Genomic DNA, 27512 nt, shown 5'->3' with positions numbered 1-27512 from the left:
ATAATCCTAGCACTCTGGGAGGCCAAGGCAGGAGGATCGCTCGAGGTCATGAGTTCGAGACCAGCCTGAGCTAGAGTGAGACCCTGTCTCTACTAAAAATAGAAAGAAATTATCTGGACAACTAAAAATATATATATAGGAAAAATTAGCCAGGCATGGTAGCGTCTGCCTGTAGTCCCAGCTACTTGGGAGGCTGAGGCAGAAGGATCACTTGAGCTCAGGAATTTGAGGTTGCTGTGAGCTAGGCTGATGCCATGGCACTCTAGCCCAGGCAACAGAGCCAGACTCTGTCTCAAAAAAAAAAAATAATAATAATAATACTTAAAACATAATATTCCTGAACCACCTGTGACCCAGTGGCAAACCTGTGGAAATAAAGTTAAAATTGTACTACTATACAGTACCATATAAATATTTGGGAGATAATTGTACATATCTAGAGCATAATCCAGGTAATTGATTTTAGATTTTATTTGAATACAGATATATACTTCACACAGTTTATCTGTCAGGACACCTGTCAGAGACCAGGTTTTGAATTATGGGGTCAAGTGCAAAAGACATGTTGGTCATTCTGAACTTGGAAGAATCCAAGCTGAGACTTAGTCCTACCTTCAAGCCAATTCTTTAAACTGTGTGAGCCTCATTAAATGAAAGGGATTCTAGTTTTCACTGAGATTACTAGGCAAAGCATTTTGCCCATCGCCTGGTGCATAATAAACTCAATAAATATTAGTTTCCTACTCCCTCCTTGGAAACAACTGAAAGAGAAAAGCAGCTGTTCACATCTGGGGGCTGGTGAGCCCTCACAGCTGGGTCTGGCTGTCCCTGTGAACATGAACAATCACCAAATATCAACAGCAGACAAGGCCACTCTGTGACCATGATGTATTGAGGCAAAAATAAGATTCCTCTATAATCATATGTGAGCGCAGACACAAACATCCAAGCACAGCCCAAACCACAAAAATATCCAGGCACACCCCCTCCCAGCTGATATGAGTGACTGCTGCTGCTTTATCAATCACAGGTTGCTCTGCTTCCTTCCTCTCACCGTTTAGGCAGTTATTAAGATGCTCATGATAGAATTACCCCCACTTCCTCTTAGCATCTAATCCATGGAAAATCCCCGCTTCCTTGAACCCACCCCAAAAGCACCTACCACAAGGCCAAGTCTTATAAGAAGCCCTTTCTAACACCCTCTCATTGAGATGTCTTACATTTGCCCACATTATGCTGCCTCCTTACTTGTAATGAGTACACAAACGCAACTTTGTTCAAATCCAGCTGTGCCCAGGTGGTTGCAGCCTTGGCTGCAGGATATCAACACAACTGATTGGCTACCTGTTGGGAGAATACCTTCTTCTAGGGGCTCACCACCCAAAGTATGATCTGTTGACCAGCAGCAGCAGCAGCCCTTGGGAGCTTGTGAGAAGTGCATTACCTCATCCTGCACTAGATCCTGAACTAGATCCTGAACTAGATCCCCAGGTGATTCATATGTGCAATAAGGCATGGGAAGCACTGCTAGGCTAGTGAGTCTCAACCTTGCCTGTGATGTTCTAGAAAAATGTGGATGCCTGGGTCCTATCCCTAAAGATTCTGATTTAATTGGTCAGGGTGCAGCCTGGGCCCATTGTCCAAAGAACACCCAGGTGTGGTAGGTCTTTGTTTCTGCTGATAGCTCCATTTGCTCACAATGAATCATGATTGGGAGAGGAGGCTTCTGATGGGTTTCCAATGGTCTTCTCACCTGCATTTCATTCTCCTTTGTCTCCAGGTGGCCCTTCGGAAGGCAAGCTGATCCCAGGAGATCAGATTGTAATGATTAATGATGAGCCGGTCAGCGCTGCGCCCAGGGAGCGGGTCATCGACCTAGTCAGGTGGGTAACTCATTCACTTGTGGCAGCTGCACAGTTCTGAGCCCTGTCCAGCAGAGAAAGAGCTTCCTGTAGGCCAATTTAGAGCAGAAACACAAACCTACACATTCACATCATTGGAAATGCTGCTGACATTGACCTCTAATGTAAAAACACATGCTTCATAAACACAGAATGCCTAAATGTTCACTCTGTGTTAACACTGAGGGTGCAAATGGTTTAGCTTAAAATTTTTATGACTCTTACATCCAAAGATTGCATTTTCTTTCCTTCCAGAATTACTAGCACATTGATTTTCCATAATCAAGGAGATCAAAATGTAATACCTGAATTCAGTGTAGGTGATGAGTAATTTTATGTATATAATCCCATGGATATACCAACATACAGTTCACTGATTTTTCATATTTGACTGAGTAATTCATTACTGAATTTTGAGATTTTCAATGGAGGCAAAAGGATAATTAGGTCAAGGCTAGGACAGTTAAAACTGATGCATTTGGTTTATTGGTTTAGTTGTATTGTACATGTAATTAGTTTGTTATGTTATATTCTTAATGGGGCACCAGAAAATGTATCTTATGTGATGTTAAAAATATTGGTCAAGAATCCCACTGGAGTTGCCCTTCTTCAGTGAATTTAGGGCAAAATGGATCTTTAGAAGGTTTTCATATGAAGCTAGGACTATCATATGAATGGATCTACTCATGCTATGGGGATGTTGAGGAATAAGAAGATGTGGCATTTGTCTTTTATAAAATGATCTTTTCAACCAAGATTGAAGCAGAAGCTGGGGCTATCAGAATACTTTAAACTGAGAAGGGGATCTCCTAACATTTGTGTTCACTCATAACAAAAAGTACATCTGTACATTGGGAAAAGCATTAAGTAGAGTATTTCTGGGGTCTTCTGGAAAAAGTTTTTTTCCCAAGCCTAGTTCAGCTTTTGCTTCACAAAGAAGTTCTGGATGGTCATTATTCTTGGAAGAACTAGAAGAGGGGCAAAAAGGCAGAGAAATAGAAAGAGAGGGGGCTTACTTTTAGGGTGACCAGCCATTCCAGTTTTAGCACTTAAAAGGCCTGCATCCCAAGGAAGGTCCCTCAGTCCTGGAACGGTTGGTCACTGCTATGGTCTGAATGCTGGTGTCCCCTCAAAATCTATATGTTGAAACCTAGTACCTGATGTGATAGTGTTAAGAAGTTGGGCCTTTTGAGTAGTGATTAAGTCATGAGGGTTTGCCCTCATGAATGAGATTAGTGCCCTTATAAAAGAGGTTGAAGGCAGCTGCCTTGCTCCTTCTACGATGTGAGGACACAGTGAGAAAGTGCTGTATATGAGGAGAGGGGCTTTCCCCAGACACTGAATATGCTGGTTTCTTGATCTTGGACTTCCTAGCCTCCAGAGCTGTGAGAAATAAATTTCTATTATTTATAAATTACTAAATGCATTTTGTTATAGCAGCCCAATTAGACTAAGATAGTCACTCTACTTTAGTCTGAGCCTAATATAATGGAGCCTTCCAAGCTGGCTGGAAAAGTCAGACCTGTACTCATGGGGCATCCAAATTTCTAAAGAGTGGTCTTAACACTCAGCAGGCACTGAGACTTGTATCATATTCACCACGCATCAGGAACAAGACCTGGGAACATTTCCAATCTTTCTGTGGACCAGGAATGCAAGAATAGGGAAAGACTCTATATTTTAGAGCCTTTGGGAGGGAGCTGCAATGTTACCATTTGGAATCAAGATGTGTGTGGGTGTCAGCAGGGACATATCTCATCCAGGCAGGCTCTGAGTTTTATATCAGCTTGCATCCTGGAGTGCTGTGTTTGGGCCTAATGGCAAAAGTCCCATGGACATTTTGTTTCCCCCAGGCACACACCTCTGTGATCAGTCCTATTGATTTCTGCAGCCGGAGGATGATAGGAGAAATAAAATGTCTGTGTTTGGGTTTGCTGTGACTCAATTGCCTGCCACAGGACAGAGGCAGAGAAAAAGCTATTTAAAAGTGTGATCATTTCCCAGCAATCCTTCCAGGGGCATTTAGAAAGATTTTTTTTCCAAGAATGATTTTTTTCTTTCTGGTTTAACACATTGTAGAAGAAAATGACATCTCTGTAAACAAAGCCCTCTCTATAGAACTTTATATGTAATGGAATAAATGAACCAGTTAAAAGAGAGGGTGGCAAACAATAGCTTGAAGTTCAAATCCAGCCTGCCCCATGTTTTTGCAAAGCATGTCAGCTAAGAAAGGTTTTTACCATTTTTAAAAGGTTGAAAAAATAAAAGAATAACATTTTGTGACACATGAAAATCATATGAAATTCAAATTTCAGTATCCATATTTATTGAAGTATAACCATGTCCATTCATTTGCATATTATCTATGCCTGCTTTTCTGCTATAACAGCAGAGTTGAGCAGTCACAACAAAAACTGTCTAGCTCACAAAGTCAGAAACACTGACTGGCCCTTTTTAGACAACATTTAATGACCATAACCACTGTTTTAAGAGATATCTAGGTAACCAATTACATTTGGTTAAGCCATATTTAGACTAAAATTCTATATAACATACATAGATAATTTTCTCAAAATGAAGTTGTAATCCCTGCATTATTCCCACATGCTTGATAAAAAGACTGTGGTGTTTTAAATGGATTGAAACCTTTTTACTCTCATTAAACCAAAATTTTGAAATAATGTATTTCTCACTAATAAAAATGATTATGCATTAGAAAATTTTCCTATGCCTTCCCATAAGTTTAGTCATCTATCTGCCATAATGTGTACTAACCTAAAAATTTAGCTCTTGGAAAATAATCCCCTTTTTACTGGGCTCCTCAGATGATATGTGTTTTAATGTCTATATCTTACACAAGATAAATTCCCTTCGTGTATAATAAAAAATATCCCATTTTCTTAGTCACTGAGGACATTCAGAAAAATACTCATCATTTTAATAACATTATAAAATTCTCTCTTTAAAAATTGGCATCCATTTGCTTCCCTTAGTGGTTTAGTCTTGTTTTGTTCTTTTTCCCCTCATTGTAGCATTTGCTCATGGATCATTTTTTGTTTCTAAATACATTTGTGTTACTTTGTGGATTATTTTCCTTATCATTTGGTTACTCTATTACAGAAATTTATTTTTTTTCTTGAGAAAATGAAAGAGTTTCTTAGAGACCAATTTACTGCTATAGTAACCACATTTTGGTTTTTTCATGTAGTCTCAAAAAGCTATAATTGCCATACTGAAATTAGATGAGTTCTGTTCATTTCATAGTTTTCTAAGTTGTTAACTCTAACTCATGCTTTATAATGTTTGAGGAGTAAAATCTTTGAAGAATCCATGCCCTTTGCAAAATTACCATATCTTTCTTCTTTAAAAATATCCAAGGATAATTTTCTTTGGCTTTTCATAATTAGACAAATTAACTTAAAGCTGTCTCCAAAGTTTTATTTTTAAAAAGTAGGGAGTATCATTGCTCATAGAAACATTATGAATCTTGCCGTAGCCACCCAAGGCAAGCCAACCCAGTTAAATTCATTTGACTTTAGCAAACAATCATTAAGCATTAACAAATATCATGTAAGATACTGGCCGTGTATAGAAACATAGGCATGACTCCTGCCCTCAAGGAGGAGACTTCTAATCAATTGCACTATATTTGTGACTGGGCAAGGCTGTTGGAGAGGATAGTGTTTGATATGAATGTTTGAAGATGGACAGATATATTAGGAGATGTTTGTGATGGTGGTAAAGAGTAGCTATCAATGCTGAATGGAAGGGCAGGTTGATACATGGGGAGAGGGTGGTAAAATAGGTCTTCCTTTTGTCCTTGTCAACCTCAGACCTTCCTGATGGAAGAAACGGAGTAAAATCTTTCCAACCTGCAGATACGGAAAAATCTGTTGCCTAGGTGGCTGTCCTGAAACACAACCTCAAAATTTGGTATGCAAGGCACCAACATAAATCTACTATCTCCTGTTAGAATGGGTGCATCAGCCTTTTGCATTAGAGATCCATTTGAGAATCTGATAAATGCCATGGACTTCTTCCTTTATGCAGAAAAATCCACATGTATACAAAATTCTGCATATAATAGAATATTTCTTGATTTCCCCTAAAGCCAATCCCAGTTTTAAAGCCCTGGCAGCAGACTGTGAAAAATGCTGTCTCCCTTCCTCCTGCTTCCTCAGTACCAGAAACTGACATTGAAGGGCCAAACACATAAACAGCTCAGTCTTATCCTTTTCCATCACAGCAGTGGAAGTAAAGAGTTTTCCATCCTGTAATCAGAAGGTACAAAGATTGAACTGGAGACTAATACCCTCTTCTCCCACCCTCTGTAATAGGGCAGCTATCTATCCCTCCATCTGCTTTCTCCCATTACCTAAGTTGATTATTCCTGCTGATCTAATTGATGAACAGTGCTATAGCTATGGCCATTTATCAACAGAAGGTTGATCACATCTATCAGACATGTCACTCCTTCTATACTACTACCCTGGGATTAGAGAGCTTTCCTGGGAAGCAGTAGGATTCTTCCAATAAGAAAGTAACTGTAATAAGAAATAAGAATAAATGATAATGGAGTGACATCAGTAAGGTGGCTAAATAAGAGGTTCCCTGCTGGTATCACCCACAGCAACTATAATTTTGCAGCCATCCATGAACTAAAGTGCCTTTGTGGGAGTTTTTGGGTCCAGTTAGGAAGCTGCAAAACCCTGGAGCCCAACACTGAGGAAGGCCACTTTGAGAAGGCAAACCCACCCAGGTCAAGTGGCAGGTTCACTGTGGTCCCAGCTACAAACCCAGAAATAGCCACATCTCCCTGTGGACAGCACTATTTGGCATTGGTCCTACTACCAGCACCATCCGTCAAGAGACCCAGAAGGAATCACACCTACCTATGTGTTGGGTAACAGATCCACCAAACTTGGCCACAGCTGTGGTCCCTGAAGTGGCCTGTAACCTAGCTCAGCCTCTCTCAGCCATGATCTAGGAGCAGTCCTGCCTGTCCAGGCACCTACTGGGAGACAGGCCAGTCCATACCCCCAGAGGTAGGTCTCCTGAACTTGGTCCCACAGACTTTGAAATGGCCCTCTATCTTGGTTATAGCCCCTCTCAGCCACAATCTGGGAGCAGTCCTGCCTACCCAGGGACCCTCTGGAACACACATACATCTGTGCCCCCTAAGGCAGGCCTGCTGACCTCTGTCTGAATATGGATCTTGAGGCTGCTTCATAACCTGGCTCTAAACCCTCTCAGCCATGGTCCCTGCCTGCCCAGGGATCCAGAGGAGAACAGGCTCCTCTGTGCCCCCAGAGGAAGGCGCACCAACCTTGATCTAACTGCAGATCCTGAAACAGCCCTAAAACTCAATTCCAGCTACTCTCATCTGCTGTCTGGGAGCAGCCCTGCCCACCACCCAGACCTGTTGAATAACAGGCCCATTTATGGCACTACACACAGGCCTGCAAACTTTGGTCCAACTGCAGATCTTGAAACAACCCTGTGACCGAGCTCTAGCCCTGCTCAGCCACAATCTGGGGGCAGTCCTTCCCACCCAAGAACCTAGCAGGAGGCATGCCCATTCATGTCCCCAGAGGCAGGCTGGTGGTCTCACAATTCAGTGGAGCCCAGCTAGTAGCCCTATTCAACATCAGAGAAAAGGCAGCAGCCCAGCCTACTAGAGACAACAAGCTCTGCCTCACTGGGATTGTCAACAGCTGGCCCTTCTGGAATCACAGGCCAGACTAAATAGTGAAGCTCTATACCTGCCAAAAAATACATGTAAAGTCCAGAAGAGGATGGCTCCTCAAATGTACAGGCAACAACATAAGGAAACAAGGATGACAAAGAATCAAGAAATCATGACACCTCCAAAGGAAAATTCCAATAATGGACTCCAAAGAAATGAAGGTCTATGAAATGACTAACAAATTCAGAATAATATACATAAAGAAGTGCAATGAACTACAAGAATATACAGATTAAAAATTTGGTCAAATTTGGACAACAATACATGAAAAGAGCAAGAAGATCAACAAAAATTGGAAGCAATATAAAGATAGAAATCCTAGACATGAAAAATACAAAGACTGAACTGAAAAATTCGATAGAAAGCTTCAACAGCAGAATCAATCAAGCAGAAGAAAGAATCAGTGAACTGGAAGGCAGAACATTTGAAATTATCCAGCCAGAGGAGCAAAAAGACAAAAGAATGGGGGGGAAATAAAGAAAGCCTATAGAAATTATGGGACACTATCAACAAAACAAGCCTTTCCATAATAGGAGTTGCAGAAGGGGAAGAAAGAGGAAAAGGGTCAGAAAGCATATTTTTAAAAATAATGGCTGACAAATGAGATTACATCAGGCTAAAAAGCTTCTGTGCAGCAAAGGAAACAATCAACACAGTGAAGAGACAGCCCACAGAATGGGAGAAAATATTTGTAAACTATCCATCCAACAAAGTATTAATAACCAGAATATATTAAGAAACTCAAAAAAATCAACAGCAAAAATACCCCTAATAATCTGATTTTAAAATGGGCAAAAGATATGAATAGACATTTCTCAAAAGAAGACATGCTCAACATCATTAGTCATCAGAGAAATGCAAATCAAAATCACAATTAGATATCATCTCACCCCAGTTAAAATGGCTTTTATCAAAAAGATAGGGAATAATGGATGCTGGTGAGAATATGGAGAAAGGGAAACCCTCATACACTGTTTGTGAGAATGTAAATTAATACAGCCACTATGGAAAACAGTATAGAGGCTCCTCAAAAAACTAAAAGTAGAATTGTTATATTATCTAGCAATCCCATTCCTAGGTATATATCCATAAGGAAGGAAATCAATATATCAAAGAGATATCTGTACTCCCATGTTTACTACTATACTATTCACAATAGCCAAGATATAGAATCAACCTAAGTGTCCATCAACGGATGAATGGATAACCAACAGGTGATATATATGCACAATGGAATATTATTCAACCATAAAAAAGAATGAAAGCTTGTCATCTGCAACAACATGGATGGAATTGGAGGTCATTTTACTAAGTGAAATAAGCCAGGCACAGAGACAAATATTGCATGTTCTCACTCATGTTGGAGCTTAAAAAGTGGATCTCATGAAGATAGAGAGAAGATTGGTGGTCACCAGAAGCTGAGAAGGGTAGCAGGGAGGAAGGGATGAAGAGAGATACCAAAATACAGTTTTGCAAGAAAGAAAAATATTGATGACATCCTAACTAATAATAGTGATGAGAGTTAACATGTATTATAAGTCCTTAATATACAGTAAACCTTCTGCTAAATACTTTCATTCCTTATTATTAAGACTAACACTTATTAATATATGGTGTTTACTGTGCCCTGTCCTGAGTACTTCCTGTATATTAACTCATTCAGTGCTCACGATGGTAGATGTATACACTGCTTACCTCTAATTTACAGATGGGGAAACTGAGGTGTAGAAAGGTTAAGGGACATGCCTAAGATCCCACAGTTAGTGAGTGGAGTGAAACCCAATCTGTTCCTGAGTGAAAGCTCTTAACATGCTTATTGTGTGTATTCCTCACAACAGCTCTGTGAGCAAGTACTATTTATTGTACCTATATTACAGAGTGGAAACTGAGGCTTAGAGAGGTTGAAGCACTTGCTCATGGTCAGAACAAGGAGGAAAGTGTGTAGTCAGAGTGGAAGAAAGTCAGTACAAATGACTGGGACCTGGTTGTCCAAAGACAGCCGACCCTGATGACTATCTGGCATATTAAGTCTTCCTTACTTGGTGGTCCCAGCAAATGACAGGGCTGTGTTTGGGCTCTAGAACCTGGGTCTTATGCCATATGTCCCTTAGATACACTTTGTTTTCGGATTATACACAAATAACCCACCTCCCATCCCAGGTTTGCAAAGCAGTTGCCTTGATTTTAATAAGGAGTGCTCAAGAGTAGCTGCTTGTTGCAATAGCTGAGAGATTGGCAAGATTACTAAGAGCAAAATAGACCATTTAGAAGGGATCCATCTAAAAATTAGATGTCAGCATATCTGTCTTTTTATCAGTCCCCCCTCATCAGAATTACAATGGAAAGTCAAATCAGATCATGTTCCAGAGCCACTGTTTCTGCAGAACAATACATTAGGAAGGTCACCTTTCTGCCTAAGTTTAGCTGGACTTAGGTGCATCACAGTGCAGCTTAGTAAAATAAGAAAGCAAAGACCATCTACTGAGCATCCAGCACATAAAATATGCGTGGTGATGTATGATATAATAAGGCCTTATTATAGTAAAACCAGCAAGCAATTTCAGTGAAAACACAAAAGAAACAACCCCACGGTATGCTGACACTACAAATTGTGGTCTCACCTCATACACACTTGCAGTGTACACGTTTTCTGACAATTGCAAATTACAGAGCCTGAGGAGAAAGAGGTCAGCAATTCTAGAAAACAGAAAGCATGGGAAAACATTCTAACAAGGATAAAGTAGAAAGGATTTAGTTGTATAGTTCATAAAAGTTATAATGACATGTAATGATGAAAATTAATAAGAAAAATGGCTTTACCAAGATTATTTTAATGTCTTTAGATTTTGTTAATGACCATCTCCCACTCACTCATTAAATCTCTGCACAACTGGAGATGCTTTTATGCAACTCATGTATGGAAAATGAATGTTGAAGATTGAAGAACCAGAATAAATTTTAAACTAGGGCATGTTTTCAATGATCTCATATGGTTGAAACTACTGAATGTCTTAACATCTTACCTGTATTAAGAAAAAATGGAAGGAGACAATTATTGAACCTATGCCATGTTCTGTTAATCCTTCAGAGCTACAAATTTATAAACGATTGCCTTCCCTTTTTATAAGTAGCTGAAAGACAAAAAAAAAAATCATCTTGATGAGGCTGTACATTTTCTCTGTGACTAGAACATGCCCAGAACCAAAGTATAAGCCTCATTCTCTAGAGACATTTAGGAGGAGGGTCCCAGGAGCTCACAGCTGAGCCTACTTTTATAGGTAACACAGTGGGGGGGTGTGGTGGGCAACAATTGCAGGCCACACCCTCAGATATATAGGAAGTGTATCATTTATTCATTATTTATAATAATCTAATACTTATTTCAAATCCCCATTCCAGCATATGGTCAGTTCATCCCATTTCCCCAGTGCTGAGGCTACATTTAGAGGGGCTGGTTTAATGGGAGGAAGTGTTGGGAGAAGTGAAGTGTATCCACTCCTCAGTGGCATCATCCATCTCACCAGAATGTGCTGAGATACCTAGCACCCATCTGGCCTGTCTTTGATCACTTATCTAGGAAGGGAACCACTGTGTCACCCCTTATTAACTAGTGTCAACCCTCCCTTAGCCATCCTGACACCTTGGGTGCACTTGCCACTCGCAAGCCATGATGAGACACAGAATAATCTCTGGGGCTAATTCCTTCCAGGATCTTATCACTCCCTCTTCCCCAGGGTTCTGACTAGGAAAGAAGGCATAGGTCACTGCACTCTTTATTCCACAAGGCTATCTGGGAGTTCCCAGTTGGTTCTTCCTAGAGAATCAGCTTCTGAAAAGAGGGAGCATGCCTGTCCTTTCCTAGGCACCCACAAGTCTGGACCCTTGGCTTACCCTGTGCTTTGCCCTATTTCTTCCATCCTTAGACTAGTCCCCATCCTAGGGAAGAGGAAGCTTTAGTCTGATTTATTAAACATCCTTCCTACCTTACAGTTTTTACCCTTAGTTCCTAAAACCTAGATATTTCTTAACTTTATTCTACAACAACCCTTTCCTGGGTTGTATGGCCTGGCTGACCAAATGCACAAAGAAATAGAGCTGATCCAGCAAAGCAAAGAAATGAGGGGCTGGGGTTAACAAGGGAACTTTTGTGAATATGTCAAAATATTGTTCTGCTACCCAGTGAAAACACACGTGGGGTAGAAATCAGAGAAATCTGAATTCAAATCCTACCTCTGCAATGAATTAGCTGTGTGTGACATTGGGCAAGGAACTTAATTCCTATAATCTGCAGTTTTGTCACCTATAAAATGAAGACAGTTGTAATAATTATACAGTTATAAGAATCAGATAAACTGCAGTGAGTGAAGCTCTTAACAGAGTAAGAGCACATAATTAGCTCTTCATAAGTTTGAGTCATCATTATCCTCATCAAGGTTGTCATTGGCAGGATCACCACAGCTGAATGATCGTGAGAAAATGGCTTAAGTCTTAGTCTCTAAGTCTGTAAATGGGGCTAAGAATTTGCACTTCTAAGCCTTTGTCTCAGGATTGAATGAAATAGTGTATGTGAGAGCACTTTGTAACTGACTTGCAATCAGTTAGATAGTGGTATCAGAGGCTATCATTACTGCTCTTGAAATTGCAGGGTAGGAGATTCAGGAAGAAGCCAGGGTATCAAATCAAAACCAGAGGACCATGGCAGAAGTCTAGTCTTTCAAGATGAAGGTAACTTGAGGAACAATTCCAAAGCCTTGAGACCGAGGATTTTCAAAGGCATCCCAGGGATTACCCCCAGGGTTCTGGATTCCATAGTTTGGCAGTGAACTTGACTTTGGGGACCCCATGGGTGTGCAAGCATTGTTCTGTTATATAGGTGAAGGGGTTGTGGAAACATTCAGGGGTTATTGGTATATGCCCTGCTGGGGTTGAGATTCGGTTAGGAATGACCTAAATCAGGGTTCGACAGACTTTCCTCTGCAGAGGACCAGGACATAATGGTCTTTGTCACAATATCTCAATTCTGCCATTGTAGCACAAAAGCAGCCATAGATGATACCTGAACAAATGGTTGTGGCAGTGTTCCAATAAAACTTTATTTACAGAAACTGGGGGCAGGAGGGACAGATTTAGCACACAGGCCTTGTTTGCCAACCTCTGAACTGAACCAATGAAGCTTAAAAAGACCAACCTGAAGATAAGAGGGGATAGGCAGAGAAATGAAGCAGAGGCTTTTGCTAGAAATAATAATGAAGATAAAGCAAATATTATGAACCCTCTGGCCGCCTAAAATCCTTTTTGGAAAGTGGAGATATGGGAAAAAACAATAAGCAAACAAACAAATAGACAAACATCATAAACTTTTGTGATGGTTTTTGTGATCCTCCCTGATCCACCCTGCAAGGTTAATTGAGCCCATATCTTTACCCACTGAAAGGTACATACACTCTTTTTATAATCTGTACAATACAATGTTATCATTACTTACAAATTTCTCTATCACAATTCTATGTGTTTCTTAATGACAAGGACCAGTACTGGGGTAGCACTAGGTGCTGTTAACAAATCCAAAATGACACAAAAGTTTGGTCACAATAGGAGTTTATTTGTCAACCACATAAAGTCCATAATGGGTGCTCCTGATTGGTGGAAACCTCTCTTTAGGGGGTAATCCAGGGGCCCAACCCTTTCCATTTTGTGGCTCTGCCATTTTCAATTCAGACCTTCTAGTCTGTCCCTGTCAAACTACCAGAAGGGGAAGAGGCACATGGAAAGGTTTTATGCAAAAGGTATACAGCATTTCTGCTCCCCTTCTGTTGGCAAGAAGCCAGCCGCATGGATGAATCTACCTGCACAAGAAACTGAGCCAAGCCTGGCTGTGTGCCCAGACAGTGGAGGGAGCAGCATGGCCAAACACTTTGCCCATCTCTGTACAGATCCTGTTGTACTCATTTTGATAGGCTTTGTGCCTACCACTGTGCTCAACACAAAATTGGAAAGAAAAGTTTGCAGGAAAAAAACCTAAATGTTAATTTAATACTACCCACCTTTAAAAAGATTACTGCAATTTATTTACTATTCTTGTAATCACATCTAAATGAGTTGCTAGACTTTTCAGCTTTGTACCTGAAGCACGTTCCTTGCTCACCTCATACTTTTGCATATGTGTTGATTTTAGTCTTGACACATCATATTTTCCAAACATCTCCATCACTTCATCAGTGTCATTCATTATATTATCTCCATCTGCCTCACTTTTACTAACTTCATTGTTCTTGACCTATCCACCTCACCTTAGGCTCCATTCATGAAAGGAAGTATTTGGCAAGTTGTTCCCAAATGACCACTCTCTGCCCCCATGCTGCTTTAATCCAGTGTCAGATCATACACCCAGCATAACCAGAGTCACATTTATGCCCGCCAACCTCTAATTTTACATTAAACTCAATAACTTGTCTTTCCCCTGGGAAAATGCAGTGTGTAGGGCCCTTTTGTGTGGGGTTTTAAGGGTTGTATTCTTGCCTTCCATGTATCCTTTACATGTGAACTTGCAGATAAACAGCCTCCTGTCTCCTAAATGAATCAGCATCCAAGCTATGCAGTCTTCCTGCATTGCCTTCTTGTCATTAAGATGCAGAGATGTGGTAGCTCAAAAGAGCCTTGCATCTGGGCAGGAAAAGATTGTGGTTCTACACCAGGGATTTCCCAATATGGACATGTGACAGCTTCAGGGTCCTCATCCCCCAAAATATTGAGTTGGAGGAGGCTACAGGCATTCTGCTAGAGACCATTCTTCATTGTATGGGTCTGTCCTTAAATGGAAGCACATTTAACATCTGTGACCCCATCCCCTAAATCCTGGCAGTGTTCCCCAATCATTAGGGATGCCGCCACTCCATTAAAAACCATTGGAGATGATTGTTAGAAGTCTTTCCAGCTTAAGTGTACTACAATTGGTAGTAGATGCATCTCATCTTTTTATCAAGAGGATACAATTTTCAAATTCCTATAGATGAATGGTTCCCCAGTAGATGGGAATGTTCCAAGATGGCAGAATATTCATTAGGTTATTGAGAAAGAGGAGGGAGGTAATGAGTCAAGTCCTGTCCTTGTTCCCAAACAACGAAGCAGGGAGCAGAGAGGTAGCAATGATCAAGATCTGCTCTCTCCCTGCTGGGAACCCAGATGGTGTAGTAACAGAGACCACCATGTTCCTAAACTAAATGGTAAGACAGTGGATTGTAGTTATAAATGGGATCTGTAAATGTGCATTGGCTTATATGTCTGCAGGATGAAGCAGAAAAGGATTCTTTGAACAAGTAAGATGCAAAAAAGGATTTTGTACTCCCTTATCACTCTTTTGCTAGTCTTTTTTTTTTTTTCATGCTGTCAGAACCTGCTGAAAGAGGCACTTGAACCGAATTTTTTTCTTAATAAAAAGGAAAGGGGAAGCAGCCACCATTTATTAAGCCCTCCTCTGGGCAACATACACCAAATCTTCACACATCTCTGTGAGTGGGGGTAATTGGACTGATCTATAGTTGAGTAAAGAGGACTAGACAAGTGCTGACAGTGTACAGGCATCTATACTGTGTGAGTGAGTTCTATAATTGAGCAATACTTGAGGCCAGGAGGTAAACCCAATGTCCATCTGTGTATGCACTTCTCTTACACCATGCTGTCACTCTGGGTGAGAAGAAATGAATATAGGGATAACAAGGTGAGTTATTAGGAAAGAAACTAGTTTCATCTCTTTTCCCAGATGCAGCTCAGGGAAAGAGAGGCCCTAACTATGCTGTTAAAGGTCCAAATTGACCTTTAACCCCTTCCAGGGAACCTTAGACAATGTGCAGGCCAGGTCTTCAGTGTCTGGTGTGGGTTAACCACCAAAGGACCCTACCTGAAGGGTGATAGCTGAGTAGTTCCCCAGGAACCTTGCATGACCTACATGAGGGGGAAAATTTCCCAAGACATAACTTAAGAATATGTTTCCCACCAGCCAGTTGGGCAGGAGCTCAGAGTAGAAAAATAAAGAAATGAGATATTTCTTACAACTAGTGTTATGGAACAAAAATTTTGTACATGCTACATAGTTTTGTTTTATTTTTAAATGTTGGAAAGTAGGGACTTTCCTTAGTGCCCTTTTTCCACTGAAATATGTTTTTATTCCTCATCCTAACATAGGAGCTCATGTCTATCAAATTGATCTCATTCCAAATAACTTCACTTGTATTTCAACATCTTTGCTTATTAGTATTCTGCATATTTTAAATCGGTCTTTATTATGTGCACCATGTAGTAGACATTAAAATGCAGTTAATAAGCCATTTGATCACAACTTAAAATATAGACTCATTTCCTCCATGTGGTACATATGTTAGACAGAAAGGTACCAAAAAATTGCAAATCTCATCATTAGACAGAAGCAATTGTAATAAATTATTATTCCAAATAAGATTTCACTTTTATATCAACATCTTTGCTTTTTTAAGTTTTTTTTTTTTTTGTATTCCAAGTATTTCAAACTTTAACAACTGAGGCAAAATTTGTTGCCAATTCTATGGGTCAAATAATAAAGGACTTCAAAAACAAAAGATTGTTTTCCCATGTAAGAACTTATCACTGTTAAACATCCTTCTTCCCTTTTAGCTCCTCACTCCTGTTCTATTTATATTTTTATGAACAAAATAGTCTACATCTCTGTGCCTAATAAATGGTATTGCTTTGTGGGCTGAGCATTCTTGGATTTTTACAAGAAGCATGTCAGAGTTGAATTCATCACACACTCTGAAAGTCTACCCAAGGGTATTTTCATTTATATTTAATGTTAAATCAAGGATATTAGAGGTGGAACAGACTGTTCTTCATTGAATGTAATCAACAGTATCAGCTCACTTTGAACTCCAGAAATAACATTTAGAATGTTCTTTCTGGTAGAGCACTTAAGGGTATCAGGGTAGCTTGGAGCTTGATAATTTCAAAACTGAATAACCAAACACAATAACAAAGGAAACCTCTCTTGGGATTTGTGATTTAAAAAAAAAATAACAAGTTTCAGGAAAGCTTCTAAAAGTGTGAAATTAAAAAAAAAAATACATTTCTTGTCCCTTTAATTCCCTGCATGTATTGTGTTTCTTAAGCACAGTGAGCTACCAGTTTCCATTATTTGACAAAGTAATACAATATGTGGGAGGCCCTTAAAAGTGCCCTTCCCTTATAATTTATTTTCTTTTCTCTATGAAGTCCCTCTCCTTGGGCTCTCAAATATACAGTATGCCTTAAAAGTAGCACAGCTGTGATTCATAAGAGCCCTTCAGGCAGAAGTGAAAGAAACATCCAAATGGCTTAAGCAACAACAAACTGGCTGGCAGAACTCAAAAGGGTGTGGGGTGGACCTGGTCAAACACAAGGCAAATGGGATGTTCAGACACAAGGGGAGTGGGATGTTGAGACTTTATGTGAGCAAGAATCCTTCATCCTCCATCTCTTGGCTCAGCCCACTTTCCTGTATCAGCTTCTTTCTCAGCAGGGCTCTCTCCAAGTAACTTTAAGATTGTGTGAGAGCTCTAGGTTTGCGTGCTACCAACTTAACAACCCAAAGAGGTGAAAGACCACCATTTCCCAATAAATCCAACCAGACATCCCAAACAGCTTTCACTGACCCAGTATAGTGACTGTCTACCTCTAAACTCTGCCACCTAGGGGGGTGGAAAATGCTGGAAGGGGCCAAGTCTGGATGTTCAGCAGCTAAGAGTGGGGGAGGTTGTTTCTGCAAAGGAAACTGAGTGTCATTACTAAAGAATGGACTGAATCCTGGTCAAGCAGAAGAAACAACTGTCACTACAACTGGTCATTCATGGCTGCAGGTTTTTTAGAAACATTTTATTATGGAAAGTTATAAACAGAATCATGAATTGAAGAATAGTATAGTCAACCCATGTTCCCATCACCCAATTCAAGGGTCATCAACTCATATCCATATGCCATACATATTCCACATGCCAAGGCACTTCCCTGCCCTTAGATGATATTGATGCAAACCCTAGACACCACATCATTTCACCTAATTCACTATGTATCTCAAAAGGATGAGAATTCTTTGTTAAATAATAAAAACCCATTATACCATTATCATACCTTAAAAATTAGCACTATTTTCTTAATATTATTAGATACCAAGTCAGTATTCAAATCTCTTCCATGGTCTCATAAAATAATTTCTTATTACAGTATATTTGAATCAAGATCCAAGTAAAGTTCATATTTTGTGATTTATGGATATGTCATTTAAGACTCTTTTAATTTATAGTTTCTCCTTCCATCTCTTTTTTTATTGTCTTTCAAAACAATGTAGTCATAGTTTTTTTTAAGTTATTTGTCCTGCCAAGATTCCCAGAGCCTGCACTTTGCTGATTGCATCTCTGGGTGTCATTTCACATGATTTTCTGTCCTCCTGTATTTCCTATAAGAGTCTGCTTCACTCCCTTATGGAAGATGCTCTGCACTTTCTTCCTCCAGAGGTGCATCTCTTTGGGATGTAATCAGCTATTGATAATCTTTGCTGAGTTCTATTAATTCACTAATGATTGCAAAAGGTAATGCTCTAATTCCATTATTTCTTCTTCAATTATTAGCTGAATAACTCTAGAAACTATTTGGTTACCCTGAGGAACAGTTCATGTGAAAGAACAAATACTTAATCCTGTCCCTTTATTTACCAGTTTTCAAAACAACGAGATGTTTCACTGGCATTCTCAGAGGAGAAAAAAATAATGTTTTTTAAAGGTATCATTATAATAAACTCATGGATTTAAGTATATTGGAGGTATTTAAATCCATTGATGTTGTTATTCTCGTTGAAGGTGCAACATGTCTCATCTTTGATAAGTGGGAGCCTATTCAAGTGGGCTTTGAGTCCTTTCAACATAACCCTAATAGTTTTTGTTAGTGTCTTTCTGATATGACAAGATGTTCAGGTTCAACTTGTGTGTTTGTTGCTCTGGATCTGGAATCAGTAATTTCTCTAAGGAGCCATGATTCCTTTTAGAGGGAAATGGAATGGTGGTGTGCTCATTGATAAGGACAGAACTAAGAAATATGTGTACATTTTTTGAAGATAAAATATATCATGAGCTCATGCTAATATGTCCAATTCAAAATCAGGACAAAAGGTTTTTATGTAACCCCATCTATCTTAAGTCTTTATCTCCTTTTCCTTAAACTGTAAATCCCAATTCTCAGTGACACCATTATAATCTCTCAATTTTATCCCACACTACAGATAGGACAGTCTCAGAACAACAGCATCACTGCCCCCAATAACATTTGAAGATATTTTTATTGCCATTCTATTTGTCTTTATGGCATATCCCACAAAAATATCAGATGACTTTTAAAATCACTAGGGGTAGTTCCCCTCTGTGTCACTCTGCCACTGACAGGATTAACAGAGACAATTTTTTCATTTTATGTCTAATTCTTAGGGATGGCTCTTTTATTTAACTTTGTTTTAAAATTATGTATAATTTAAAATTATGTAAAACTATAATCATGCCACCAACTGGATACACAGGTTCTCCATTTCATTTTACATGCAATTTTTAGGAATTGCTTTTTAAAATTTAAGTGAGTTTTATAATTATGAATAATATTTACATGATTCCTAAGTCAAACCTACAAAATGTATATTGAAAGAAGTATAAATTCTATCCTTGTCCTCTTGAGCCTGTCTTTGTATGTAACACTTATTTTTCTATTTTATTTTAGGATTCATTCTTCCATTGTTTAATATGAGCACATAGTCTGATCCTTCTCCATTCTTAGAAACAGTAGTATACTTCACACACTTTTATTCACTTTGCTATTTTCACATAACTATATATCTTAGCACTAATTGCATTGTTTTTTCTATCACACACATAAAAAAAGAAAAAAGGTGAGTAGATGTATGTGTGTCTGTGTCACTTTTGGAAATTAGGAAGATGTATATTTTTATTCTAGTGGTTGTCATTAGACTGATGCCTTACATAATAGCTTAGTCCCCTCACCACACACACACACACACACACACACACACACACACACACATTTGCCCACCTTTTTTCCTCTAGATATCATCTATTGGTTTCCTACTATGAACATTATTGAAATGAGCTAAGTAACTTCTTTGCTGTCTCCCTTAACGTTTGACTTGACCTAGTCTCTTTCTACTGCCAATTAATATTAATACCGCTAAGGCAAGCAGCTACCTGATTCTGCCCTTCATAAACTTTCCTCTTTCTCCCCCAAATTGTCAGAATAGAACCAGTATGGGGGCTACCTGTCTCCCAGATAGCAGTAGAGTCGTGGTTGTACAGGTAAATATGTGTTTGAGCGTTACCACTCTGCTTCGGTGGCTACCATGCCGGCTGTTACGTATGTCTGCAGCTTGTTCCCTTGTAGATTTCCGAGATGAGGAATCTCACACTTTTTGTGAGGACATGCAGGCAATTCCAGTGTTTTTCTGGTCTCTGAGTCATTAAAAGCCCCTTTCCCTTCCCTCCATTTCCTCCCACATAGATGCTAGTGGTTGTTTATCCCCACCAGCTCATACTTTGGCATTCATGGGAATACCTCACCACCTAGTTTTGCTGCTGATGTTATCCATGGGGTCTTGGCTTTGCTATCTGAGTTGCTTTCTCCCTTTTTATGGGAGAACTCGAGGAGATTCAAAATCTCTTTTACCGACTTCCCATAATCCTTCAGTGGCTACAGACTCAATCAAAAAGTTTTGACTTTGAAGAATTATTTATAAATATTCAGTATCTTTTGTGGTCATGTAGCACTTTAATTTGACTAATTAAGCGCAAATTAATCCTACAGTCCTGGCAGATAAATATAAGCAAATGGTAATTATGCTTTTTTAAAAAATAAAGAAGAATTAATCATCTATTATGGAAAAAGAAAATTTAGCTGTTCTGCTAAAAATGTTTCCTTTTTTCCTTGGAAGTGAATAGCAGACCACTTTGATGATACACATGTAATTTGCTATGTATATTTTAAATGTTGAGAATTGTAAACATCAAACAAAGCCTAGACTAAAATAAAAAGACTTCCTGCCAAATAAAGTATCTATAAAGTAGTGTGAGAAATATTTGATCCATTGAAGGCATTGTCTTTGCCAGTATTATTTTCATGCTGTGTTCTTCCGTGGTTAATATATGTGAGTAAAGAGCACCATTCACCTTCACATAATAGTAGACTCACAGAAAAGGTCATCTTTGTTCTATAAATGAGGATGTAGAGGCTCAAAGAGGTGTAGTGTTTCCCAAAGTTATGCAGCCAGTAAATAGCAGAGCCCAGAGTCAAATGCAGATGCCAAATGGGACAACAGATTGGGAACCATTGTATTAGACCATGCAAAAACCATGCAGCAGCACATTCAACAGAAGGGATTCTAACCATTACCACTGAAGAAGAACACTTAGACTTTTCATTTGTTTAAAGGATAGTAAGGATAGGAAGGGGGAAGGAGAAGGTAGCTGAAAGGCTTATTTATATATTCTCAACATTGCAATTCAATAGATTTAAATTTTTTTTTCTTCTAAGTTTTATAATCTGTAATTCAGCAAGGCACTAGGGTGGTATCTGCCCACCTCTAGATTGAAAAAGAAACATGGAATCAAGGCTATTTTAGGCATCTGTCAAGCTGTAATTACCTCTTTGCTCAGAGAAATCTTTATGTAAGACTAATACAGATTGGCATTTCTTCAGTTTAAAAGAACATTTCCAGTCATCCTTTTAATAGAATGATCCTTATTATGATGATTATTTCAATATGTTTTGGTAGAGGGAAAATGGTCGCAGTATGGCCTTGACATAGGAGATTATACTTTTAATCTGGTCTATTTCTTATTTACTTACAAGCTCTAAATGCTTCTTAGAGTTTTCTTCCCCTACTCTTTCTAGTTCAGAAATTGTTGAATGGCATTTATTTAAGTTTTTCAAGTAAGCTGGACTTGTTTACCAACAAGTCTACATATACCTTTAATAAAAATTGTATCCAAAGTATGACCATTAAAAGGTGGGATTGAGAGGGCACAGTGGCACACCTGTAGGCCCAGCTATGCAAGAGGCTGAAGTGAGAGGATCACTTGAGCCCAGGAGTTCTAGGCCAGCCTGGGCAACATAATGAGACACTATCTCTAATTTTTCAAAAAAATGGTTGGCTAGCACTCCTGTTGATAGAAAAAAATTAAAAGGAAAAGAAAGAATTTTTAAAAGGTGAAATTGAAATGACAATTTATAGATAGAATACCAGTTTTTCATCATTAGGCACTTGTTCACTGTCTGAGGTTGGGCTCTCAGAAGCTGACCCTGAGATGAGGATTCATGAGTAAGTGACTTAATATCAAGAGTTCCCAGGAAAATTAAACAGCGGGTGGTGAGAAGTGGGACCTGGAAGAAAAGGAGGCCAAAGCTGTGGTATCAGGCAAAGTCCTAGAATGTGACTTTGGCTCAGTCCACAGGGGAGTTCCAGATACTTTTTAGGTCACATCTAATAGTTGCCCCATCAGAGGCAGAGGGATAGAGTGCTTATACCCCTCCCCAAACACAGGACAGTCACTGGTTAGGGACTGCCTCCTGGGCTCTTGAAACTCCTCCTCCCCTCCATGCTCTCAGGCAATGCAGGTTAAGTAGCCTGAGGATATTTCTCAAACAAGGAGTCCAGGTGCTAGAGGATGAGAGTGAAAGCGCCGGGGATGAGTGCATGTGCTGTATGCTGACTGCCTCTGGTGCTTTATTCACCCTGCTTCCATCAGTACATCCTAGAGTTTCCCAAGGACATCTTAAGCAGAAAAAGGTGCATAAGAAGTTCAAGTTCTGTTGTGTTTTCTAGAAATTTACCAAATCAAAAATCAGAGATCTAAGTCCAGTGTTTATTTCTAGCCCAACATTCTACAATCACTGGCAATTATCTCTAGAGGAAGGACTTAGAAGTGAATTAATTTAATAGAAAAAAGATAATTGCTATAAAAGAAAACTATGCTTTTTAAATCTTTAATTTGTATTATAAATATGCAACTAAAGCAGCCTGAATGTTCTGACTAGGGTGATGGATCACCAGCCACTCAAATGCCATTTGAAAGAATGGATGGTGTTTTTAAGAAATTATCCTATCCATTAAGACTGTATCTATGCAGAAGAGAACCAAATGCAAGGAAAATGTCCGAGTCCCAGGCACTTCCCTGGGTACTTGGCATATTTAGTCATCACAGCAATCCTATAAGGCAAGTATTGTTATTCCTATTTTAGAGGTGAGGAAACTAAGGTTCAAAGAGATAAAATGTACTCATTCAATATGTACTTAGTAGGCATCCACTGTGTGTTAGGCAAGGTGTGAGGCACTGCTTATAGGGTGACAAACAAAATGGACCTGGTCCCTTCTTTCCTTGAGCACATGGCCTAGTGAGGAAGATGGACAGTAAGAGATGAAAAAAGCAAATACATGGGATATAAATGGTGCTGGGAAATGCCAGGAAGGAAAAGAACAGGATAATGTAGGTCATAATGATGGCCTAGGAGTAGAGGACTCAGGGAAACCCTCAATGAGGAGGTGACACTTAAGTTGTGACCTGGACGATGGGGAAAGCCAACCAGGCAAAGAGTGGAGGGAAGGAAAGAGCTTAGAATGTTTAGGGGAGTGAAACAGAAGTGATATGGCCATCCTTGGCCAGCCAAGGGGAAAGTGGTGTGAAAAGACTAGAGAAAGAAGCAGGAACAAGGTGATGGAGACTCTTTTAGAGTAGGAGTTGGCAAATTGTGGCCCACAGGCCAAATATGGCCTACTGCCTGTTTTTGTAAATAAACTTTTATTGGAACATAGCCACACCTGCCCACTCACACATTGTCTGTGGCTACTTTTGCTCTGTGATGACTACAGAATATAGTAGTTGCAACAGACCATATGGCCCACAAAACCTAAAATATTTGCTATCTGGCTCTTTACAGAAAAAGTGTCCTGACCCCTAGCCTAAACCATGAAAAGAAGTCTGGATTTTATTCTAGGAAAGAGAGGGAGCCATTGGAGGGTTTTAGGCAGCAGACTCAAATAATCTAATTTATATTTTTAAAATATCACTCTGGCTGCACTACATGGAAAATGGAATCTAGGAGACGAGACTGGAAGCAAGAAACCATTAGAAGTTCTAAAAGAGTCCCAGTGAGAAATAGCAGCTAGAGGACTGGACCAAAACAGTGGTTCTGGGGATAAAGAAAAGCCATGTGTAGAGGAAGAATTGGTAGGACTTAGCGGTATATTCAGTGTAGAGATTGAGAGACAAGGAGAAATGGAGTATAACTCCCAAATTTCTATCTTGAACCCTGGGTGAATGATGGTGCCAGTCAATGAGATAAGCCAACTAGGGTGGGTGGAAATAACTTAGGTGGGTAAGTAAGTTTAAGTTCTCTGTTAAGAGTTCTCTATTATTAAGTCTTAGAGCCTGCACTGGAGACCAAGTCTTTATGCTTTTCTAGTAAGCAGCATGGCCTTCCACAAGAACCATCACATGGATTTAACTCTCAATTTTTACAAAATCATCAAGACTAGATTTTTTTACTGCCAATATTTGGAGCAGTTCTGTAAGGAGGCCACAAAGAAAGGGTCAAAGTGATCTGTTTTAGGCAGATATGCCTGTAATTGTGTAGCCTTTTGTTTACATTTTACACCATTTATACATAATTTGTATTATGTATAAGCATGAGATAATTTTGAGTTTCATCTTTAAAATAAAAAATATTTCAGACCATTGATTAAAATCTTTCACATGTAAATTAAATATATATCTATATTCATTGTGCAGAGAGCATCTTTGGGGACATATAATACAGAGCTCAAAATAGTTGGGCTCCTGCTGCCACCATAGCATTTATTTTGTCTTTGGCAGCTATGGGGGACCCACTCAACAACATTCCTCAGGTCCTAATTTGAAATAAGGAGATTCTAGAACTGTGCTTAGCCATAAACTAGATGGGAGCGGCTCTGAGGGCCCCAAGCCTGAGCAAGACCTCCCACATCTGGTTCAGCTTCCCATCTAGGTAGCTGAGAGGGCACAAAGAGGTTTTTCTTAGTGGCCTCACTACTCTGCCCAGCTGAATGGAATCTCAAGCCCCAGGCCACCCACACACAAGTCTCCTTAAGCAGCAGACCCAGCCCAGGTTGGAATCTGGCACAATTAGGAAGCTGAAGAACAACCTAACTAGTCACATTTCAAATTCAAGCTCAAGTACCACTCACGTTTAATGATTTTCTGGAGATCTATATGGAAGGCTTTTACTTCCCCTTCTTTGAATGAATGGCAGTTCATCTACATGAAGAAACTGCATGTGAATAACAGGAAAGCATGTAATGAGAAAGTCATTAACTATGCAAATTGACTACTTCACCTATTCTGTTCAGACTTTCCATAACAGTTTTATAGGGCATACGCTTAACAACATATTTAGATGATACATTACATGAGTTTCAAAGAGACTATTAAGGTCTCATTTGGGCAAAGAAGATGCATTTTTTAAAGAACCCCTAATGTGTGTTATTATAATCATGTTTCATGGTATTTTTAATGTTGTTACTGTTTATCAAATATGAAAAATAAGATTTTACAATATTATCAAAGCAGTATTCACATAGTAATCATCTGCTACCCATTTAATATTACCTGCTAATCCCTTACCATTGTTTCTAACATATTAAGCTTTACATAGACCTTGTTATATTTTATTTCATCCTACTTTTCATGCATAGTATTTTGTATTATGCCCTGGGTAAACTTTTTAAATTTTCACTCTTTAACTCAATTTTTATATTTGCCTTTTCTTATCTCCTCACCTCCCCACAGGACATTTTTTCCTCTTTTTACCTAGTTAAAGATTGATCCTCATTGGACATTAAAGAAACTCAAGGAAAAAAATAGTATAAGAGGCAAAAACTTGTTCATATTTTTTAAAAAGTTATTGCATGCATTTTAGTTTGCACTTTTTTTAATTCACTCTGGTTCTGGACATGAGATTAAGCTTCCATTTTGTGGCAAGAATGAAAAACATAGGATCATTAAAAATGAAAATTACAATCTCCACCTTTCTTGTTCTTCATAGCCTTGAAAGTAGAGAGAGTAAAAAGCAATGGTACTATTAAAACTCTAATCTGTTATTATTTTAGGGGATATATAAGGAAATAATCTAAGCTATGCTGTCAGGTTCTATAGGAAGGAAGCTATTGTACTACTTCAGTTTGTTTTACTTGCTTTTTCTTTGTTTTTAACCCCAATGGATATCTACTTCTGAAAAGTAATATTTATATTATTTTTCAGGTAGTGATTGAATAGCTTTGATGAAACACTTTGCTTTTTCATGTAGTCAGCCGAAATGCAGACTATAAACTCTATTAATATAAAAACAGAAAGGTCTAAGAATTCAGTTGCAGGGTTAGTATGGCCCAAGTTAATGTCAAAGCAGTATTTCCCAATAAATAGGAAAATGGAATTTGTCTCTGTCTTGCCATGGATAACGTATAGTTATTGATCAATTTATAATTTTCCTAGGTTGAGGCTAAATTCCAACATGGAAGGCACACTTCAGAAATTTAGTATAAATCCCACAACCTCTTTCCCTCAGTGAAAATATTATCATGGTTGACTGAAAATCTGTCAACTTTCAGAAAGAATTAGGGCATTGCTAGGTTTTTTGAGATTTGGGGTGTCATTTCAGAATAGCCATATTGGAACTATGTACCTATGCTTTCTTAACCTAATTTTTACCTTCTGGTAATAAGGTATATTCTGTCCTGTAGTTTTTTATAAGTAGTCTCTGCATATTCCATCTTTGAATTGAAGCTTCTTCAAGGACATCATCTCTATTCCTTGCCAACATTAAAAATGGTATTTCTCTGTTTACAATAGTCCCCTCTCCCCTAACATGCATATGAAAGTTACCAACTGGAAAAAGAGTTCCCAGACTTCACCATTGCCTTATTGTTAATATTCAAAGACAAATTCAATCCCAGTAAAGCTTCACATTGTTCTGATTCTGATATGTGTAGATTGGGAGGCAGTGGCCATGATCATTAACCCTTAGGAACACCTGGGAGCCCTAGATACTTCTGGCTCCAGAGCAATGTTATACATAGGTTCCCCTTAGTTAATTCCACCTGGGCCTCTCACCTTTTCTTGAACCACTCAAAATGTGAGGCCTCTGGATACAGATTTCCTCTGGCGCCTGCTGCTCTGTGACACCTGGTTCTTCCTTCTCCATGACTTAACACTTTCCCTGTGACTCCTCTGTCTTAGTTTTTGTTCACCCACAAGCCAACTGGGAGACAAGGATGTGCATGTTTGTAGTTGATTTGGGAGGTGATCCCAGGGAACACCAGTCAGGCGATGGAGAGGTGAGACTGAGAGGGAAGATAACCGATCAAGAGTCAGTTATCAAACCAGTCACCTCTGTGGACAACTGGAGCTTCATCCTTTTTGGGAACTCCAGAATCAGTGTGGAACACATGCCTTGGAGTTATGCAGCCAAGAGGATGAGGGAGTTGGGGTATTTATACTCCAACTCTTGTCAAGTATTGACTGGGGGCTGCTCTGAGGGGTGATTCCCCACAACTTCCAGCTGACTGTGTGTGGGCAGGGTGGACTTTAGCAGCCAGAGAGAGCCATCAGGCAGACGGAAGTGAGAAGAGCACCCTAACTATGTATTATACCTCTTAACCATTTCCATTGCACCCTCTGGAATGCTTACTCTATTGAAAATTAATGACCTTAACATTTAACCTCTTTACCATTTTCTGAGACCTGACCCTTCTCTTGCAACCATCTTGGAAGGAGATTTAATCC

General features: G+C 39.2%; 1 protein-coding gene across 6 annotated transcripts in view; it reads left to right on the top strand.

Annotated features, from left to right (window-relative positions):
* FRMPD4 (FERM and PDZ domain containing 4) overlaps positions 1 to 27512 on the top strand; it is a 773033-nt gene that overhangs the window by 681426 nt on the left and 64095 nt on the right. For all 6 annotated transcript variants that reach the window (XM_045538893.1, XM_045538895.1, XM_045538897.1 and 3 more), the window contains one exon: positions 1781 to 1883. In XM_045538893.1, the coding sequence (XP_045394849.1) occupies positions 1781 to 1883 (103 nt within the window). The remainder of the gene's footprint in view (positions 1 to 1780; positions 1884 to 27512) is intronic.

Source organism: Lemur catta, chromosome X (assembly GCF_020740605.2).
Source record: "Lemur catta isolate mLemCat1 chromosome X, mLemCat1.pri, whole genome shotgun sequence".
In the NCBI taxonomy this organism is placed as follows: domain Eukaryota; kingdom Metazoa; phylum Chordata; class Mammalia; order Primates; family Lemuridae; genus Lemur; species Lemur catta.
This window is presented reverse-complemented; position numbering and strand designations above follow the sequence as displayed.